This window comes from Neopelma chrysocephalum, unplaced genomic scaffold (genome assembly GCF_003984885.1).
Source record: "Neopelma chrysocephalum unplaced genomic scaffold, ASM398488v2 Primary Assembly neopelma1_139, whole genome shotgun sequence".
Classification (NCBI taxonomy): Eukaryota; Metazoa; Chordata; class Aves; order Passeriformes; family Pipridae; genus Neopelma; species Neopelma chrysocephalum.
Genome location: NW_020897801.1, coordinates 683,434 through 701,514, shown reverse-complemented (window position 1 = coordinate 701,514; position 18,081 = coordinate 683,434). Strand labels below are relative to the sequence as shown.

The window sequence follows — 18,081 nt, the reverse complement described above, 5'->3', positions numbered from 1 at the left end:
CAGCTGTACACGCTGACAGACGGCATCAGCAAGCAACTCCTCATGTAGAACTGGGGGAAGCTACAAAGCAAGGTAAATTATTCTTCCTTCTCTTCTCCTGTGTGAGCTGTTGCAGTAGGGACAGGATGGAACAGGGACACTAGCAGGCAGGAACTGCTTCTTGTTGCCCAGTGAAACCAGGCTGGCTGCAGAGGTGGGGGAACCACCCAGGAACAACTCAAGACCTACTATCATCCTCTGTTTCCACATTTCCTGTGTAGTCCCCATGCTACAGGCTACCAAAATCCAGCCAGTTCTGTGGAAGACAGCATCCATGGAGACTCCTCCATCCCCGTCATAAAACTGATTTTTTTTTTAATTAAAATCCATATTTGCTTAATCCCTCGCAGTCAGAATAGCAATATTTAAACTTATGAGTTAGTACTGGTCAAGTGACACAGTCTTGCCTCTCAAACTACATGATTTATGGATTGATCTGACTGGTTACTTTGACACAGCTCCTTCAACCATAACATCTTACTGTTCCTCTAGCAGCAGAGATTTAGCATTTCAGGCTGAGTACATATGTTGGATAAGAACATAATCCTCAGCTCTGGGCATAGGAGTTCATGGTAAGAGGATGGCTCTGCATACAAATTGAAAGTACTGAGATGCAGAAAAGAAAAATACACTAAAACCCAACATGCATATTATGAGGACCTTCTGGCATCAGAAGAAATCATCAGTTATTAAGCTTGGCATCTTTAGAAACAGAGGGACTGGAGGGGGGAAAAAAGGCAGCAAAAGAGAGAAAAAAAATTGATATGACCTTTAGTCCAACACACCAAGTAAAGACTTTGGATAAATACACACAGAGAAGGAATATGCCAATATGCAAAGAGGAAAAGAGATAAATGAGACTAGACCATTTCAGCAGAGAAAAATCGCAGAGCTCCCATTTTACAGCCATTTCTGACAGCACAGAGATGGATTTATCAGGAACAGAAGGGGACACTCCACTTCCCTTCTATTAGCCTTCTTAACATAGCATGTGCATTCCTGGGTGCAGGATAGGCACATCTCTGCAGTCCATCTGTTTCCTCTCATTCAGGCTGGGCTTCATCTCCCAATGACTTTTCATTATCATTGCAAAAATTCACACTGGGCATCCAGCAATTACCAGCCGCCCGTCACACTGTACTGGAGGAACAGGGTGTAGCATTTCTGGACAAAAACATAAAGAATCAATCCCAGGCATCCTCTGACACCACTAGACTTTGTTCTTTAAGCTTGTAAAAGACAAAAAACCCCAACATACTATGGGAAACCAGGGTATATATGAAGGTCCTGTATCCACGTGACATGTAACTGTCAGGCAATTACGATTTCAATAATTTATAAACCTTCCAAATTATTAATATCAACTGAAATCATGCATTTAAATTGTGTTGCAGGCAAGGGGTTCTGTGGCAGAGCCATTTCAGCCTGGAGCCCTTTCCCACACGGCCTGCAGCTCTGCTGGGCACAGCAGGGTGTGAAGCAGACCTCAAGGTCTCCTCCTCCTCACCAGCCTCCGTGTGCAGTGGAGGCCAGAGAGTTCAGCATAGCTAAATCTGGCTTTGCAAAGAAGTTGGGATTAGAGGACCAAACTTTCTGAAACCACAGTCTGAGCACAGCTGGTTAGCCCTAGTCCATGGACAACATCTCAAAATCGATTCTATTGATTTCTTTTATGCTAAATACAGAGTAGTGCAGAGGTTTTTCTTTTTTTTTCCATAAACTCATCTTCTTCTGTATAAACTCTGTTCTCCAGGATATCTTCACGCTCTCTGTCAACACCTTTTACTTCACAAGTGGTAAGCACATTCCACAGAATAATCTTTCCTTCTTCCCAAAATAAATTAAATCTGGCATTGTAGGGTCTCCACGGGAAAAGCATCATTTTGTTTCTCTAACCAACGACCTTATGAGACCTTTTTTTGAACTGTAAGATATCCTTTTATGTTGTTCACTGGAAGATCTGACTTTTTAAAGATACAAGCACAAGGCTTTTTTTATGGTGAGATTGTTTGGAAATCATGATTCATGGAACAGAATTGGAAGACATAAGGGCCATAGAAAAACCACCATCTTGGACTTTGTAAGCTGGAATGGGGAAGGTTTTGTTGTTCAGGTTTTTGTGGGGTTTCTTGATGGTTTGGTTTTGGGGCTTTTTTTGGGGGGGGGGGTAGTACTTTTTTTTTAAATTCTGTATCTTGTAGTTAAAAACTAGAAATCTGTATTCTAGCACGGACAATTAAATATCTGAAAGTATGAGCTAACTTAATTTAAAGGCAAAAATCTGTGAAAAAGCTAATGAATTACCAAACTCATTCTCCCCTCCAACACCACAAATCATTAGTAATAAAAAGCTAATATGATGTGGAGTCAGGCAGCAGAAGCTGTAATCACAGCCCAAAGTAACAGTTCCTTTGGAGCTCATTAAGTGTATCGAGTCCCTGGAATTTCCTATTGATTTTGGGATTGATGCTTCAGTTATCAATACAAAAAGTGCAAGGGAAATATCTAGGAAAGATTCCACATATTCCTTTGATACACGTATTTTTCCACCTTGATTTATACAAGTTTCTCTCACTGGATGCAGTGCTGAGAGATTCCTCTGCTCTAGCACTGAGCCAGCCAGGACAGAGGCCAGTCCTACACCAAGAGCCTTTCATTCATGATGCTGACAAGTACCCCTATGGTAAACCTTTAATGGTTTCCTGCATGTCTAAGACCTAAGCTTGTAAAATATATGAAGTCATGGTTCTCCTCCCAGAAGTGTAATTCAGAAGAGGGAGGAAAAAAAAAAGAGAAAAAAGAAAAAAAACCTTCTTGAGAAATATGAACCATTGAAGTGAATGTGCAGTGATGGCAGGTACCTGCCTGACTCTGCAGAACATTTAAGTGATAATTAAGGTATATTCTACCACTGGTAGCTCTACGAATTTGATTCATGATATTATATTTAAAGCTCAAGCTTCAAGGCACTGATGAATGCAAGAAAGCAAGCAGAGTTCAGCATAAAGCTTGTGACTGCAACCCAGAGTATGAAAATCTACAGGGAAAGACAGCCCAAATTATTTTTAAATTAATTTTAAAAAATCCCAACAAAACAGCCAGGTTTATAAAACAGTTTCATATTCTGAGTCTCAATTCATGATTTTTTAAAAGATTTAACTGACTGTCATTCCTCTCCTGCAGGGTCCTAAGAGATTGTCCCGAGAGGTGGTGGAATCTTGATCCTCACAGATACTCAAAATTCATCCAGACATGGCCCTTAGCCCCTGAACTACTTGGCCTCGCTTTGAGCCAAGGCTCAGACCAGATGGTCTCCAGAAATCCCTTCCAGCCTCAAATGACTCTAAACTGTTTCAGGTGTCCCTGCATCCTCTGAGGTGCACAGAGTCCCTCTATTGCCATTTTGATGACAAGCAGGGGACAATTCTGAATCACCTGCTTCCTCAACACCCCTGCTGCAATCTCTTGCTTCCCCCTTTCCCCACATGCTGCAGTTGCCCTCTATACCCTTCCAGCTGTGCAGTGGAGTAGGAATATCAGCATTACTGCCAGCCTAAAGCCAGCTAGAGCAGGTATATCTATGATAGTCCACTAGCTCTCATATGCTTTAATCATATAACCAGCACTCATAATGGCAATAAACCTCTGCCTCTGGAGGGGAAAAAAAATAAAATCTTTCAGATAAAAATAAAAATGCCTTGATCAGTGACTGAATTTTACCCACAGTACATATTGACAATGAAGAGTTGATCCTATACAATCCTTACAAGATATCATTACTAAAAGCCAATCTCCAAACAGGTTACATCTTTATTAAAGCTTAGCTACCAAAAGAAAAGGGGTGCAGAAATAACCTTGTACACAACTGGAACAGACAAAGTCTGCAAGATATGCTCTGGTATGTTCTAAAATGCTTCTGTTTCTTTTCCATTTTGTCTCCTAATGTCATAATATTCACAAATATGTTTTATTTGTGCATGAAATAATGTCACCTGCAACTATTCCAGTCACACCAGTCCTTCTGGTGAGGCCATAGGAAAGGCAATCTGGCTCTGCTCCAAGCTGAACACCCACGCATCATATAACAGACATTCCAGAATTTGTGTCCTCCACCTGGACACTTCCTGATATCCTGACCTGAACTGTCCATCACCTTGTGTAGTAATGCCTACCAGGAAAAACTGGTATCTAATTGCTAGGCTGTTAGGCAACTCACAGAAAGCCCCTTGTCCCAGCATCAACCATGATGTCTGCCATAGCCAACTGGGCTCTGGATTGTTGCTTTGCTGACCTGGTTTCAGGTGTGATAGAGTTAATTTTGTTCCTAATAGCTGGTAGAGAGCTGTGTTTTGGGTTTAGCACAAGAGTAACATTGATAACACAGTGATGTTTTAGTTGTTGCTAAGTAGTGCTTACCCTGAGTCAAGGACTTTTCGGTGTCTCATGCCCTGCCAGGGAGCAGGTGCACAGGAGTCTGGGCGGGAGCATGGTCAGGACTGCTGGCCTGAACTACACAGAGGGATATTCCATACCACAGAACATCATGCCCAGTACAAAAACTGGGGGTAGTTGGCCAGGAACTGCTGATCACTGCTCAGGAACAGGCTGGGCATCGGTCAGCATCAGATGGTGAGCAATTACATTGTGCATCACAGAATCACAGAATCTGCCGAGTTGGAAGGGACCCACAAGGATCGAGTCCAACTCCTGACCCTGCACAGGACCATCCCCAGGAGTCACACCCTGTGCCTGAGAGTATCATCCCAACGCTTCTTGAACTCTGTCAGGGTTGGTACTGTGACCACTTCCCTGGGGAGCCTGTTCCAGTACCCAATCACTCTCTGGGTGAAGAACCTTTTTCTAATATCCAACCTAAACCTCCCTTGACAAAACTTCAAGCCATTCCCTCAGGTCCTGTCACTGGTCACCACAGGGAAGAGATCAGTGCCTGCCCCTCCCCATCCCCTCCTGAGGAAGTTGTAAGTGCAATGAGGTCTCCCCTCAGTTTCCTCTTCTCCAGCTGAACAGACCAAGTGACCTCAGCTGCTCCTCATACAGCTTCCCCTCAAGGCCCCTCACCATCTTCACTGCCCTCCTTTGGACGCTCTCTAATGGTTTAATGTCTTTCTTATATTGTGGTACCCAAAACTGCCCCAATATTCCAGGTGAGGCCACCTCAGTGCAGAGCAGAGTGGGAAAATCACCTCTGGTGATGCTTTGTCTGATGAGCCCCCAGGACACGGTTGGCCCTCCTGGCTGCCAGGCCACTGCTGACTCTTATTGAATTTGCCATCAACCAGGATCCCCAGGTCCCTTTCCATGGCCCTGCTTTCCAGCATCTTGCTCCCAGTCTGTTCACACATCCAGGGTTGCCCAATCCCTGGCGCAGAATCTGACACTTTCCCTTGTTGAACTTCATATGGTTGGTGATTGCCCAGTCTTCTAATTTGTCAAGGGCTCTCTGCAGGGCCTCCTTGCCTTTGAGGGAGTCAACAGCTCCTCTGAGTTTTGTATCATGAAACTTGCTCAATACCCCTTCCAGTGTCCTGAGTCCAAGTCATTTATGAAGATGTTGAAGAGCACAAGGCCCAAGATGGAGCCCTGCAGAACCCCACTAGTGACAGGTGGCCAGTCTCATGTTACTCCTTTCCCTGTTAACCCTCTGTACTCGACCAATGAGCCAATTGCTCATCCATGGTGTGATGTGTTTATCCAACTGTGTGCTGGACATTTTGTCCAGAAGGATCCTGTGAGAGACTGCATTGAAAGTTTTATTGAAATCCAAGAAGATTACATCAACTGGCTTCCCTTGATGAGCGAGGTGTGTTCCCAGGTTTGATCAGCAGGACTTGCCTCTCGCGAAGCCGTGCTGGCTGTGACCAATGACTGCATTGTCTTTCAGGTGTTTTTCAATCCCTCCCAGAATAACCTTCTCCATAACTTTACCAGGCACTGAAGTGAGACTGACAGGTCTGTAGTTTCTGGGGTCCTCCTCCTTGCCCCTCTTGAAAATCAGGACAACATTCGCCAGCTTCCAGTCAGCTGGGACCTCTCCAGATTCCCAAGACAGCTCAAAAATCACCGAGAGAGGTTTTGCAAGGACATCAGCAGCTCTTTGAGGATTCTTGGATGAATCCCATCAGGCTCCATAGATTTGCAGGGATCCAGCTGGAGCAGCAGATCCTGCACAATTTCAGGGTTGACTGGGAACTGATCATTCTTGCAGTCACAGTCCTCCAGCTCAGGGCACTGAGACTCTTTTGGTCTGTCATCCGTGTTGAAGACAGAAGCAAAGAAAGTGTTAAACCCTTGTCTCTGCCCCCTTTGTGAGGTGACCATCCCCATCCTGTAATGGGCCAAGGATATTTCTATACTGCCTAGTCATTAATATATTTGAAAAAACTCTTTTTATTGTCCCCCACATTTCTGCTCAGCTTCAACTCCAGTTGAGCTGTGGTCACGCCAGTTTTCTCCCTACAGAGGCAAGCATCGTCTCTGAATTCTTCCCATAAACTCTACCTTGCTTCCACTGGGCATACACCTTCCTTTTTTGCCTTATTTCCAAGAGAAGATCCCTGCTCAGCCAAACTGGCCTTCTATCTCATCTGCTTGACTTCCAGCTTTTGGGAATTGTTGCTCCTGTGCCCTTTTGACGTGATGTTTGAAAAGTGATCAGCAATGATGGACCCCAGCACCTGCACTTGTCTTGGATTTTATTCCTCTCTTTATGCCCCTTTTCATTATTATTATTATTATTATTATTATTATTATTATTATTATTATTATTATTATTACTGTATATTACTTTATTTCAATTTTAACTGTTTTTATCCCAATGCACAGGTTTTTTCTGATTTTCCTCCCTATCCCACCACGTGGGGGGTAAGTGCCCACATGGGGTTCAACCACAATACTTTGCCAAAAGGCTCCTGCAAAGTTCAGGTCATTGATGACAAAACATTAAAAAAACCCCTAACTATTGTATTTTTAAAGAATATTTACAATATGCAACAAATATTGCTATAGATCCCATTTAAAGCTGTTGTGAAACACTGTAGTCAAGGGGTTTTTTTAACTTACTGCTATTTTTAATTACTTTTGACTATGCAGTCCTCTAATTCTTGTTTTAAAGCAAACAGAAACATGTCCATGCAGAAACACATACAGCTCAATAATCTCCACAATTGCTTGGCTTATACATCTAAGGATATATCCATTTTTCTCTTCTTCACGGAAAGAATTCAGAGAGTTTGACTCTTCCATGAGTTTCTTCAAGCAAGAGCAGCTCTACTACTCAATATGTAACTTGGATTCATTCCCAGCTGTTAATTTAGCCATGTATTTGCCCTTTAGAGAAAAATTATTCCAGACACCAGTCTTAAAAAAAAATGCTTATCTGAAATGTAGAAATGAACCAAAATTTGAGAAATAATTTAACTGGTATTTCCATTTTTGTTATCACAGCAATGGAAATCTACTGGTTTCTAATCAACTGGAACAGTGTAAGTGTAGAAAATAATGTAAGTCTAGAAATGTAAGTCTAGAAAATAACGTCTGTGTTCAGATTGCACCCGAGCTGAGCAGGATGAGAGTTTATGTTCTGAAGCTCAAAGGCCCCAGATGGTCACTGGGTTTTGGTATAGCTTTCGACCCAGCTAGCCTATTAAAGAAGAAGGGACCAGCTGTATTTTTCAGATCCAGATACAAGTAAGTATCTGGTTTTAATGTAGAATTTAGTTTCCATCCATCCATGTATCTGTGTTAATGCTGCAATGCCAGCAAAAGTTGCTGTAGGTTGAAATGTACTTACATCTGAACTCTTATTCAAACAGCCCCTGAAATATGCAGAGGAAGAGAAAGAGGAGACTGATGGCTCTGCCTGGAGAAAAGCACCCTATTTTTTGCCTAGTGCTAGTCACAAAACTTAATTTCCCTGCAAAAAAAGCTCCACTTGCAGCAGCAGAAGCACCGCTATTAGTTCCTATTACACTGGCTTCAGCAGTGAATTGCAACACACCACTTCTTGCCAATACAGCTGCTCCCTGAACAAGAGGGTTGCTCAGGATTTATCTAATGGGGAGTTTCTTTAAGCTATCAGACTCTCAGATTCCGAAAATCAAAACCCTCCCATGGCCTCCAGTTTGTGTTACCAACACTGCAGTGAGCTCAGGGTCACTTGCACATCACAGTTGGCTCTGTTCTGCACGTCAGACTTCACAGCATCACCCGGCTGAGGTTGCAGGTCTTCCCAACACAGCTTGTTCCAAAACCCATTTAAAGCAACACAAAAACATCCATTGAGTTCTCTTGGACTTTGGACCCGTTCCCAGAAGCACAGGAGAGTCTCTGATAGCTCCCAGCACCCTGCACATTTAGAGGAAACCCGTCAGTTCTGGTTCCAGCTAACAGGCATCGCTGTTGCACATGAACAACATGTGAGATAACAAAATTATTATCCCTGTTCCCAGAATGCTTCAATTTCAGCCAAATGCTGGTGACATCAAATAGTGCCACCATTCTGCAGTTTTCATCATTTCCCCCAGTGCTGCTGAGAAAACCTGATGGGCCTTCAGAGCCTATGGAGTTCTGAGTTAGTTTTCAAAAGCTTTAAAATTAAAAAAAGCATTTTTTGTTTAACATGTTATTTTGCAATGCAACTGAGAAGTAATTTTATACCAGAGATCATTTGGAAATACACTTAGAAATTCACTATGTATTCATTTATCTTTCAGAATATGTCATAATTTTTCTTGTTGTATTTAATAACTGCTAGTTAATTATGTAAAATCCCATCCCATCTGCTTATTCCTTCACACAGCAAAATTAGAGAGCTTGATTCTACCGTCACTACTCACAGAAGGAGAGGCATTGATTTAATGGACTTCCCTGAAAAAGGATTACAGTATAGGATCCTCTGATATTGATTTTGTGACATCATAATCTTTTCCTCAGAAGCAGACGCTGATGACTCAAGATAATATCAGTACAATATTAAGCAGGGGAGCCAAGTTAGAGGAAGAAAATTATATAAAAAAACCCCAAACTTCCTAATTTACAGTAAGTTGACTGCAATAAAATATTAGCTATGTTCTCTGTTTGGAATAAAATTCTCTTTGAAAAAAAAGAAAATATCTGAGTGATGTTTCTCTCTTTCATCTCTTGCCCTGCTTTCAGTTACTTTCACAAAATGATTGTGAGCTACAGCATTTTTTGTAGGTTAATGGGTTCTCTTTGAAGGGATTAAAGTCACATTGATTATTAATTATTTTTTGATGTTTTAAACTGATGTAAATGTCCAGAAGCCCTGATAAGCAACATCCTGTAGAAATCAATACCAAATAAAAAAAAGGTAACAAACAACAACAAAAAACTCTGCTCAGCTCCTGAGGGAAGCAATTGTGACTTCTGTTTGGAAGGTATGCTGCTCCTTGGAGAATACCAGCAACCGGCATATATGATAATAATTTCTAAGTTATCTAGAGCATCCTTATTTTGATGTGTCTATCTTTCAGTCTTCAGGCAGAGTCTGCAGATACTTTGCATACACAATAAAGCTAGGCACAGCAGAGCCAAGCAAATAATAAATAAACTAATTTCATTGCTGTTGGCAAATCTTCATTTTTTTTCTTAATTCTGACTTAACGGTACTTTAGGAAAACACTAATTAGCATCATATCTGTGGATTTTTTTTCCCCCACCAATTCTCTCTACTGTTCTTCACCCCATTTAATAGGACATTGGGGTGTTTTGTCTGGTGTTTTTGTCTGGGGATTTTTTTTTTCTTACTTGAATTTAAAATTCCTTGCTCTTTGTAAGTAGAATGAGACCATTCCTTCTTGTTTAATAGATCAGAGAGGAGTAAAGATTTTCCATGTTAAAATTACTTCTGTATTAAAATGACTTCCATATGAACAAAGAGAATATGATCCTGAATAGCTGTGGTACAGATAACAGACAGAAGACAAACAGCAGATTACATAGGGAACAAGACAACTGGGACAACTGGGAAAGCCTGTGGTCTGCTCTGGGGTCTCATCTCAGCTTAGAAGAAGTCCCTTCTCAGTTGATTTTAGGGATGTGTCAAGAAAAATATTGAAAGCTGTTAAATTTGAAGGAGTTGCTCATCTGACTGACAATTTAGGGACTTAGCTCTCTAATCCCAAAGACATGGCTTTCACATGATACGAAAGTCAACATAACTAATTTGAGGACCTGCAGTTTTATAGCACACGAAGGAGTTACAGTTGTTCAAACCTTTCTGACATGGCTAGAGGACCCATGCCTCAATAACCTAAAATACACTGGGGCCAAACCATTTCAAAATCACATCTGTTAGACTGACAGGCAACCTTATCTGTTTTCACAAGAGAACTTAAAAAGGAATTTAGGATTTTTCTCCCCCAAAAGGTTCATATCTACCAAACAGCTACCTCATGTTAAATCTCTGACTGACATAGAATAATAGCTCTGAGTTGTTTACTTCTGTTATCTCCGTTCAGCTCCTCTGAAGTGCTCAATCTTTGAGTTTAAATGTTCTACTCAAATTTTTCCGTCCCTAATATTATGTTTTCTGCTCAGTCATAGTGCCTATCCCACATATTCTCTTCTCATGTCCATGCTGCCAACCTGAAGACCAGTATACTAGAAGCTGAGTTTAATTCCCTTGAAAACATGTCCTGCTTGCTCTCTTCTCTGTTACTATCAGCTGTGTCACCAACTTTCCCATCACTGATGCTTACTGTAAAGCATTTCTTCTCTAGATAAGTGCAGGAAGAGAAACTGCAAAGATAACCATAGTCATTCAAGCACAGCACCTACTACTTTTGCTCTGGTACAATGTACTATTTTTATGGCAAGCCAGACATGATGCATTTAATTTTATTTCTGGAACTCCATTTAAAAGCCACAGTGATTTCCCAGCATAAGAATGAAGGAGTTCCCAAAATGGAATGCATCATATTTGGCTTGCCAAAAACACACCAAACACCTTCCTTAGGAGTTGCTCCCTTCACTGCTTGCATTCATTCAAGATTACACAGTGCTATGAAAAGCAAGGTAACCTTTGTGTTTCCAGTATCTCCCATTCCCTATTCATCTATTATACTACATATGTGGCAGTTGGCATTTGTTGCCACATTTCTCTCAAAGACTTTCCTCTTTTCAACTATACATTAATAGAAGTTTAATTTAAAAAAAAAAATTGTAATAGCTTTTGTCTGCAAAACATTTAATAAGCCAGTCTCTTCATTTTATGAGTGCACTCCTAAGTACTAAACTCCGTAAAGATCTTTATTTTGAGAAATTTTTAACATTTATCAAAACTTGATTTTTTATGTAAATTGCATTCAATTCATTTTTCCCTTAAGAACAGAATCTTTAAAATCCTGACTAACAAAAATGAAACCACTAATTTACTAGAAGAGTGCTCAGGATAACAATACATACTTCCGCAATGGAAAAGGCAAATAATTCTAAAAAACACTTTGACTCTAAATTAACTATGAGCCTCTTGAGTTCTTCAGCAAATACATCTGTTTTCAAAGGTTTATTTTTTGACATTTATTGTCCTGACCCATATGCCTAAGTAAAAAAAAGTTCTCTCCTCCAAAGCTGAGATTGACTAGTAAAATAAATCTCAAGGTGGACTTACACAAGACTTTGTTCAGTTTAACATTCATTCTGAAGCTCTGTAAGGTCATTTCATGATATTCCTGGATTGCTCTGTGTGGTGACAGCAGAAATATAGAGATTAGTGGGCTTCTCAAGTTCAGCCAGCACACTGCCCAAGAGTCCTTTAATCAATGGCCACGGGATCGCCACAGGTAGGTCTTTATTCCGCACAGTCCCTGTCTGAACCCGAGTGAGGGATCACCCTTTAGTGCGGCTTCTGACCGGGGTGAACTTAGAAATTGTCTTACTGACCTTGTGCAATTTGAGTCTGAGGCTCATAACTCCTGCAGGCAGGAAAGATCTTTACTCAGTGGTCCCCTGTCATTTCACTGCAGTGAAATCAGAAATTTGCCATAGGGTAATAGCAGACTTTTATTCCACTTGCAGAGAGAGTTTTGCAAGTGCCTCCTACAGTTCCGTAAACATGAGTTGGCATAAGCATTCCCTTCTTTAGCTTTGCCCTCTGGAATCACCCTGGTTTAGAAATAACCCATAAAAATGACTAAATGAGAGAGAACATGACTTTTAGAAGTTTTGGTCTAAGGATGACGGCTTATAATAAAGTTTTTTAAAAAGAAGATGTATGCTTTTTCTGGTAGGATGCTTTTCTCTTCCATACAGCCTGGACAGTCTCAGATTAGTGGTAAGCAGAAAAGACTGTTTTACCTCAGTAGTTCCTCTGAGCCTGTCCCATCATGAGGAACACTTACATTTGTTTTGCAAACAAAAATGAACTGGTAAGATAGGTTTGGGGTTTTTTTTAAATCTTATTTTGATGCTAATAGAACAAGATCATAAGGAAAGAAAGCAAACTTTCTTTCTTGGTAAGAGCTGCAGCCACCATCTCTCGGAGAGAGAAGAGATGCTGAAAGGACTCCATATCAAAATTGGACTCCATATCAAAATTCACATTAGCATATTGCTTTCCCAGGCAGAAGGGAACAGTGGTGACACACTGAGGTTCCCAGCTGTGAAATCAGCTTTTCTCTTAAAAAGGTTTCTCCCACAGAAAGAGGCAGTATCCTGATGGTATGACCTTTACTTCAGATTATTAACTGAAGATGTAGATATTCTTGAAAATTACACCAGTAGAAACATATTTCCTGTGTTGGGTAAGGTTGAGCTGAGTAAAGTCTTACAGAATCTAAATCTCTTTGAATGTCTTGGTCCATGTAAACCTGAAGTAGGACGTCGCTGTGATGCCAAACTCCATAAACTGATGTAGTACTGGACAGAATTCTACCCTGCTATACACAAAAAGCTGTCCTTGCTAAGAGAATGAAAGAGGGTGTTGCTGCTTTATATGAAGAGCATATATCAGACTGATATATAAGGACCTCAGTCTCGTGGAAATATGATTTGTATTACTTTATTTGTAGAAAATTTTCCTGAAGAGTGTGATCCCTCCTATTTAGTCCATACACGGAACTACTGTGACGACCAGTTTTCTCATTATTTTCCTACTGAGAGCATTGATCAGAATATCTTGGAAGTGTAACAGATTGTACATCACATCCCAGCATCGAGTTTGGCTTGTTCAAGGTGGTCTTGTCTTCTACTTAAGCTCTCCCTTGTCCCACAGAAATAATAAAGGCAACATAAAATCATTCAAGTACAAGATACCAACAGCATGGACATACCTCTGACATACCAGTCACATAATCCAGAGCAGAACTTCAACTGGTCAAAGCTCAGTGCAGTCATGACTAAGGAAAGGTTGTTGGATTGCAATTAAAAGATACAGCAAAGATGACATCAGTCACTGGAATCTGGGAAAGTGTCTACTTTTCATTGTTCTTTATTTAGCTGAGGTACAGCTTTACCCTTCAGCTGTGATCAGCCATGCCTTTGCCACACCAAAATGAGATGATTACAAAGCAAGCAGCTAAAGACTATGCCTTCCATCCATTCTGACTGAAACAGCAGAGAACACAGACCCATTGCAAAATGGCAATATATTAAGAGATTCCTACAGCAGCATGGTTGGAGCCTTTTCTCTGAAGCAAGACACAGCCCTGCTCCTCTAAAAAGTATTGTAAATCCCTGTTCATATTTGAGCTCACACACAACGCCTTTCTTCTGCTAATTTCTAAACCAGCCACCACACAAGAAAACTACTGAAGAAAGAGAGTGATAAAGGTTCAAGATCACATTGCTGTATTTCCAAAAATAATATTATAGTACTACCCTGGAGCACAGGAAGCATTCACATCACACTGTGAAAGAAGTGACTAAATATTACTAGCCAATGAGCAACCACATCAGGCATATGACATGCACTGGGCAATATCCCTGTTTGACCTCCTCTAGTCACTGACTGTACCAGCAACTTCAGACAACGTCAGGACTCAGAATAAATTGGAATCATTACTTTGCACCACAAAATAACAACAATTGGAAGAGAAGAGAAAATGTGCTTTGAGTAGTTTTGTCACTGTGCAAAGTCTGCTGATGATTTTACAAATTGCCAGATGGGCATCAAGGCCACATCAAGCAGATTCAGCTTAGCAAGTGACATTTGGGCTGCTAACACAGAAACAGCAAGCACACAGACATCAGTTTTGCCTGTCTTCAGATTCATCAGTTCAATGCCACTTCCTTCTCAAAGAGAGTAACTTCTAGATGAAACCCCAATTTAATAACTTGAAGCTGGGTAATTTTAGTATTGGTTCAACAAGTTGGCAGAAGTAAACAGCACAAAACTAGGGAATGCCTTGTTTTGAAATTGGTTGTTTTCAATTATTTGACACTGCAAAGAAATACACAGATATTAAAGAAAACTCAGTGGATTTCAGGCTCAGGTAAATGGTCCTGACACGTGGCATTACTGATGCACCTTTATCTGAAGCTACAGCTTTACCTTCTCCTACACTACAACATTCTGCTAATGCTCATCACCTTTCTTTGTCTTTACAGTCCCAGGTTTGTCTGAGTTTTATCCAGCTGAGAAGTGATGGCTACTTTCCAACAGAATGAAAACCTGAGGCCTTGGCTGCCTTCACATCTTACCAAATTTCGTGAAATGTATTATTTATTTTTCAAGTATAGTATTTTACAAATTTAAACTTTCTATTTTCTGTCTTGCTTTACCACAGTAGTGCTAGTAAAAAATACACACCACCAAAACAACTTCATTTATTTTTTAAAAAGCCAGGATTTAGAGTAATGTGAATTGTGTGATTATGGGATAAAACAGATACTTAAAACTGTGTGCACTTCTATATTTGGGATCAAACCAGAAATTTAATCTTTCTGCTGGGCCCTAACATCCACAGTCTTATTTTCTTAAAAATAATTCTTTTGCTTTTTTTTAATCGCCAAATTCTATGGAACAAAATTTTTTCTGTATATTAACATTTTATCTTGCATAAATGTATGTTTCAGCAGTTATGAAAATGAGACAGCTGACAGTTGACTACTATATGGGAACAGATGCTGTGAAAGCTTCCCTTTAAATAGTTCTGTCAATGCAATGTCAATTTTAGAAGCGACACCACTGCTGTTCTAGGACATGATCCTGTAAACTCTTATTCACACAAGGAGTTCTGATGATTTCCACAGAACATTTACATGACTCCGAAAGGTCAGGTCCTTAGTTGCAGAGCTCTCCTTAACAGTGACTGATAAATATACAACAAAGTTTTCAGTAGTGCCGAGCTCTGTTCTTTAGGGCAATGACATTTATAGTCAGCAGTATTCACCTAGACAGTATGCACATTTTCTTTTGGAAGTTACACGAAGCATATTAAATATGCTTGAGAAACCATTAAAGGAGCAAAAGCATGAAGATAAAAAATGTCATGTGAAACCAAGCTTGCAGTATTAGGCAGAACTTTGAAAAATTAATCTGCCGAGAAGATAGGCTGAGCCTGAACACGGCACATCGCTGATCAGAAAAGAATCGTTCAATTCTGCCAGGATAAAACCAACACGACACACCACCCTCCCCTTTGTTAGCTGCATCTTCATTAGCGGGTCTCTTGCTGGGGGTAAAGGTAAGCGGGATTTGCGGGAGGACCCGGCGCGGTGCCCGGGCGGTGCTGAAGGACAGCGCGGCGACGCCGCCCGCCCGGCCCGCGGGGCAGCGCAACCCAAAACGCCACATCGCCCCTCTCCCCGCACCTCGGCTGAAAGCCGGGGAACTTTGGAGGGGACAGAGGATGGGGTAAGCGCCGCCGCGGCTCCTCTGAGCTGCCGGCACTTTCGGTGGGGATGTGGGAGAGAGAGCGCACCTCGACCCGGGGCACGGCGGACAGGGCTGCTCCCTGCCGCTCCCCCAAATCCACACGCACATCCCCCGGGAGCACAAAGAAGGGACAGCCGGCGATGAGCCCCTGCCTCCGTCGCCAGCGGGCCGTGCCCGGGCGCGGCGGTCCCGCCGGGAAGGCACACAAAGGCGACGCGGAGGGGGCTCGGTGCCCACGGGAGCGGGGGGACCCGCACCCCTTCCCTTCCCCGGCACTTACCTTCAGCAACACAAAGAGCCAGAGGAGACAGGAGCGGGCCCCCGGGGCCCCCCGCCAGCGGCGGTCGGGCATCGGGGGGGACGGCGGCCGCGGCCCGTGGGGGCGGCCAGGCAGGGGGGGCTGCTGCTCCTCTGCCCCCGGGACCCCCGCCTCTGCCCCCCGCCTCCCTCCGCTCGGCTCCGAGCCGTGCCCGGCAATGGCGAATTGCGGCAGCATCAGGCGGCCGGCGGCGGCGCCGACCTCCCCGCCGAGCGGCGCATCCTGCCGCCCCCCGCCCCTTTTATTTGGGGGTTGCGGCGGGGAGGGGGGAAGAGGAGGTGGAGAAGGAAGAGGAGGCGGCGGCGGCGGGTGGTGTCTCCCCTCCCAGGAGTTTGGGCGATCGCGCCTCTCGCCGCACGGGCAGGGCTGGGAGCGGCGGCTCCTCGGCGGGGGCGGCACCAACCCCGGCGGAAGGCGAGGGACGGGAGCCGAGAGCCTGGAGCCACCGCCCTCGCTCCCCCCTGCACCGCACTACACCCCCCATCCCACCCCCGGCCCTCCCTCTCCCGACAGCATCTCCCCGCCGCGGGCAGGAAAAGCAAAGCGGCAGGCAAAAAATGCATCCCCAACACCGCTCCCCATCAAGCGCACCAACCCCTCCCCAGTGCCATTCTTCCCGCCGCGATGGAGGGACCGAAATGCCGCGAGCACCCCGGGCTGCCCGGCTGGCAAGGCAGGGAATGGACCGGGGCTTCGGCTCCTGCGGGAGGCGGCTGCTGAGCTGCGACGCTGCCGGAGCTACAGCTCCGGGAGCAGTGGCCGGTACCCAGGTACCAGCTGAAGACACAGCGCAGACTTCCCCGTGGCTGTTCTCAGAAGGCAGGTTAAACGTGTGGGCAGCTCTTCGGGTGTTTAAGGCATAGGTCTGAACCTTCAAGAGGTGGAGAAGAACTCATCCTGTCCCGCGAGATACTCAGGCCCAGTGATTAGAGGGGCACACGGACAAAACTGAGGTCACGCCCCCTGTTGTGTGTTCCCCCAGCATCCCACCGGGCAATCCTGCAAGTTCATCGGGGCCATCTCCAAACTTAAACATAGGCAAGCTGTTCAACTTGGTTTAAGAGGACCTCATAAGAGGTCCTCATAAAAAAAGGGTGGAAAGCCCAAAACAAAATCCCAAAGCACTTGAACATCAGCACCTGAACAACTCCCCCATTCAACCACCATGATGAAACACTCTTTCCAAAATGAGAAGACTGCACCAGAATCTAGTTTGTCACAGACTACTCTCTCTCTCACGCCAGTATAAATTAGGATACATCCTTGGTGCCACTATCAGATCAATAACAAACACCGACCTAAACAAAATAGGGTTTTAAGTGTACTAACAAGGCTTTGTCTGGGGCATTAAACTTCAGAGCAACTTGGGACCTAGGTGTGGTTCCATTAATTATAGTAATGGGCCGCCACTGTACTTTCCCTTAAAAAAATAAAGTAATGGATAAAGTAGATTCTGGGATTGTTTTCAAATTTTCTAAATCATTTAGGCAAGATGAACTTTATTAAAGTCTTCTGGGAATGTCCTTTGAACTGAACAATTGCAAAGTTGTTTAATAACAGCATTACTGAATTGGACAATAATGGATCTGTGTTTCAGAGCCCTACCCGGCTTATACATGGCATAATTTTGATTTCCTTATAATTTGGACCTTCAGTCAAAAACAGCTTGATTTCAAAGTGGCCAAAGCCAGAGAGGGATGTGCTTATTTTGTACTGAAATGGGCCCTTGAGCAGTGATTTGCCACACTTGATTGGGATTAATCCAGAAAGCGAAGGAGAAACTCAGCTCCTGTGTACATACTGGCACAAAGCCTAAATTTAGAAGTCCAAAAGGCAAATGCTACTCATATCTTCATTTGTAAGAAGC

General features: G+C 43.1%; 1 protein-coding gene across 2 annotated transcripts in view; it reads right to left on the bottom strand.

Annotated features, from left to right (window-relative positions):
* Nucleotides 1–16,586, bottom strand: part of PTPRO (protein tyrosine phosphatase, receptor type O) — a 155,171-nt gene extending 138,585 nt beyond the window's left edge. For both annotated transcript variants that reach the window (XM_027699730.1, XM_027699731.1), the window contains exon 1: nucleotides 16,176–16,586. In XM_027699730.1, the coding sequence (XP_027555531.1) occupies nucleotides 16,176–16,391 (216 nt within the window). In that variant the 5' untranslated portion in view covers nucleotides 16,392–16,586. The remainder of the gene's footprint in view (nucleotides 1–16,175) is intronic.
* Nucleotides 16,587–18,081: the final 1,495 nt, after the last annotated feature.